The sequence below is a fragment of the Aplysia californica genome, unplaced genomic scaffold (genome assembly GCF_000002075.1).
Source record: "Aplysia californica isolate F4 #8 unplaced genomic scaffold, AplCal3.0 scaffold03040, whole genome shotgun sequence".
NCBI lineage: Eukaryota > Metazoa > Mollusca > Gastropoda > Aplysiida > Aplysiidae > Aplysia > Aplysia californica.
In genome coordinates this window covers 1-3913 of record NW_004800310.1, presented here as the reverse complement: position 1 = coordinate 3913, position 3913 = coordinate 1, and the positions used below count along the sequence as shown (strand labels likewise).

Genomic DNA, 3913 nt, shown 5'->3' with positions numbered 1-3913 from the left:
TGGTACATGTGTATAGAGTACATGTATATATATATATATATATATATATATATATATATATATATATATATATATATATATATATATATATATATATGTATATATATAAAATGGAGGTTATGCGCTTCACCGCCGCTTGAACGAAACTCGAGTTCATTTCTGTGCGGAGGAGAGCTTTTATTCAGTGTCTGGCTGTCTTTCAACTGGGATGTTGTTTCCCTTTCAATTTGGATAGGTTTTGATAGGCAGGATCGAAGCCTGTCTCCTAAATGATCTAAATTGTGTTGGCCGGAGGTGGGGGTGGGGGTGTTCCTCAATACACAAAGCAAGGATGTCCTTTAGTTACCGTACAAACACACACACACACACACACACACACACACACACACACACACACACACACACACACACACACACACACACACACGTGATTCAATTTACAGCATGTTTTTGCCTTTCAAGATTGATCAAAGCAAACGCAGTGTTTTCTAATCAACAAGTTAAGCATTTTATTATCATATTATATTCTGTAGCTATTGAGATTCATTATATCATGAAAGAACATAATATGTACGTGTATAATACGGTACATGATAGATTATGTGAAACAAGGTGTTCAATTTCTTTCTACAACCAAGGCAACAACAATTATGGTTCATGTGGTAAGCATGTTCATATAAAATGTACCGTGCCCTGTGAGTGTGAGTCCTATTGCACGAAAATAAACCCAAAACATACTGGTATTTATTATATTATATTCCTGTTGTGAATAAACAGTATTTACAACACACACACACACACACACACACACACACACACACACACACACACACACACCACACACAAACATACTCACAAACACACACAGACACACACACAAACGCTCGCTCACATCACATATCATGATTTTATAGTATGTATCAAAAGAGGTAGATCTAAATGTATTGTCTTGAATAGACCCATAAAGGGTTCTTATAACATCTGACATTTAAGGTGACGTGCCGTATAACTATTAAAAATAATAATTGGATCATGTATATAAAAGCGTAATATGGTATTGCACATAACTGTTCTTGTGATCTACCCTAAACCTGTGAGAGTGTAGTGTCCCGTCTGACCACAGCTCTCACTCCACCACCGGCCTGACTCCAAGCGTAGTCGTATCTCCTGATGTCTTTCTTCACACTGGACGCTTGAGATTTTCCCTCAAAGAGACAGTGTCTCACCATCACTCGACATCCCTGGCCCAGTGCATTGTCCACTTGGCTTCTGCACCACGAGCTGAGCAAGTAACGTTGCCATTTTTGAGTGGACATACACCGAGAGGAGAAACGAGAGAACATGACGTGTCGTCTTTTGTTGGACGTCTCCACAGCAACTTCAAAGAGTCTCAAACCAGAACTGTCCTGTCCAGACCTCGGAGCGAGTGACGTCAGTCTGTATCCTGGTCTCCCGAAACGTTTGACCCAATCGCCTTTGACCATTTTGGTGTCTGCGACATACGGCACAAACGCGGTGACCCAGGGGGTCCAGGTCATAGAGCGAAGACAAAAGTTGGTTTCTGGAACATTCTCTCTCTTGAGACGAGGAAGATTCTTTAGTTTAAATTTGTCCAGTCCCGTAGGTGGTTCTGCTTTGTTTACCCCTGTTTTCTTGGATGTCTTTGGCTTCACCAGACGCATTGCTTTAGGAGCTTTTGGAGCATGGATGCTGCTTTTCTTGGTGAGTTTCTCCATACTGGACCCGGCTCTCTTCAACGTCACTGGCTTCGGTACTCCTGCCAGTTTGACAGAAGGAGCCGGAACTGACGGTCCTGCCGTTGATGTTCCTTCAGCCTCATCCCTCAAAGATTTAAAAATAGCATCAACATCCGGGCCGATGACACCAGCACGTTCCCTCGCCTCCGTCTCGTAGTTGGCAAACTTGGCCGTGTCGTTCCCTTCTCTGTAGCACACCGCCATCATGACGTCAAAAATCCCTCCCATGTCCTCCAGCTGTAGGTGTTTCCCATCAGTGGCAGCGGAGATCGTCTTGTAGAAAGGCGAAGCGTCACGGTTATTCCCACACTGTACACCGTACACGGTGACGTTCCATGACGCCAGCTCTCTGATCTCCTCACGCCAGTCGATGTTGTCTGTGTTGAGGTGATAATCTGCCTCGTGGGGGACGTCGTCGCCGATGAGGACGATAGCACGACGAGAGCCGGGAGTCCACGAGAGCTCCGTCCTCGCCTGCCTCAACACCAGCTCGTAACACTCTGGGGCATCCCCGCCTCCGGTACGCTCCACATTGGAGACAAACGCACACAGTTTTGCTACGTCACTGCTGAAGTCTTCCCATTTTGTGACGTAGGTTTGATGATCGCAGTAATCGCCATGAGCGAACACAGCTATCCTGATGGCGGGTATGTCCGCCTGTAGTCTTTGGATCATGTCCTGTAGTCGGCCACGGACTTGGTCTAAATAGCCGTACATGGAGCCGGTGGTGTCAAAGGAGAACACAATCTCCAGGGGTCCACAGGGTGGCATTGGTGCATCAACAACAGTAGACATTTTTCGTAGATCTGTTGTTAGCTGTCAAAATATTGCTACTGTAGTTCAGTATTATAATTACTACTTCACGGTTCAGTTAATAATAATATCGACTTTCAGCTAGAAGTTGGTGAAGAACTTTACATTCGTTATAATGTGTAGCGGAACAGTGTCTTTTTTCACGTCTCCTTTTTCTCAGATAAGTGTGACTGTACTTTCTCAGACTGACCAGCATTGATGGCGAGAATGTTTTATACTGGAGAAGTGAGTTCCGCGCAGCTGTTAACCAAAACAATCCGCGAAGCCTTGTTCCTATTTTAAGACATCAGGTATTTGTTTCCGCGAAGCCAGAAATGTAGGTCAACACACTGACCTGACGAACTGCACTTCCTGGATTCAAAGCGGAACGATTAATAAACTGTTTTTGTTTAGTATTTTTTTGCTCTATCTATCTATCTATCTATCTATCTATCTATCTATCTATCTATCTATCTATCTATCTATCTATCTATCTATCTATCTATCTATCTATCTATCTAGTAATTACCCCCCCCCCCCCGTTCGAAAACTCATTCACTTTTCACTACCGGGTATTCCCTATACTGTAACTTGTTTTTGGTCTCCATCACACACTTTGAAAGCAACGAAATAACCGACGAAACAATGTCTGAACCTCGCCTCACTAAAAAACAGTAGTTAATGCCTTGATGTTTATCTTTTGTTTGAGTAATGTTGCATAATATGTTGAAGAGCGGCAAACACGGATGGAAAAAGGAAGACGCGGGTGAACTCTAGCTCAAGAGCTTATGATCCCTAGAAGAGTTTGTGCATCACAAAAATTTGTGCCTGGCATATTAAAATAAGTAATATATTGTCGTGCTGCTCTTTTTTTAAAAACACCATTAAGTTTCATTATAATACAAAAGACAGCAACGACGGGCGAGAGGGGCCAAAAGTAGCGCTGTAGTTATTTTTTGGGAGAGATCTCCCCCCTTCTGTCATGTGACGTGTCTTTTGCTTGTTTCAATTTATTTCAGTGTTTTGTGAGTTTACATTTGTAACGGGCTAATGATTCTTATTCTCGGTCACGAAGCGTCAGTCAAGAAAGATTCATCTGAGTCTGAGTGAACGGTCGACTTCCTTATCTCTGTGCTGTCAAAAAAACCTTTGCGGCACCGAGCAATAAGTCTTTTTTTTCCCAAATACTAAGCCTGTTAAAACTATAAGCCTGTACTTACTTTTGAGAGAGTTAACACTGTGACAATACGGCCCGCCACAGTTTACTTATTTCTCTTTCTCATTAGCATGTAGCTCCCCCGCCCCTTTCCCACACGCGCACGCACACACGCACACACACACACACACACACACACACACACACA

At 43.2% G+C, this 3913-nt stretch overlaps 1 protein-coding gene across 1 annotated transcript; it reads right to left on the bottom strand.

The window, feature by feature from the left end:
- Window positions 1-484: 484 nt before the first annotated feature.
- Window positions 485-2857, bottom strand: LOC118479142. Its single transcript, XM_035973766.1, has one exon. The coding sequence runs from the start codon at window positions 2550-2552 to the stop codon at window positions 1086-1088; it is 1467 nt and encodes a 488-aa protein (XP_035829659.1). The 5' UTR covers window positions 2553-2857; the 3' UTR covers window positions 485-1085.
- Window positions 2858-3913: the final 1056 nt, after the last annotated feature.

Bases quoted from the DNA above. Each gene is read 5' to 3' on its own strand.
- LOC118479142 (XM_035973766.1), bottom strand. From the start codon at position 2,552: ATGTCTACTGTTGTTGATGCACCAATGCCACCCTGTGGACCCCTGGAG.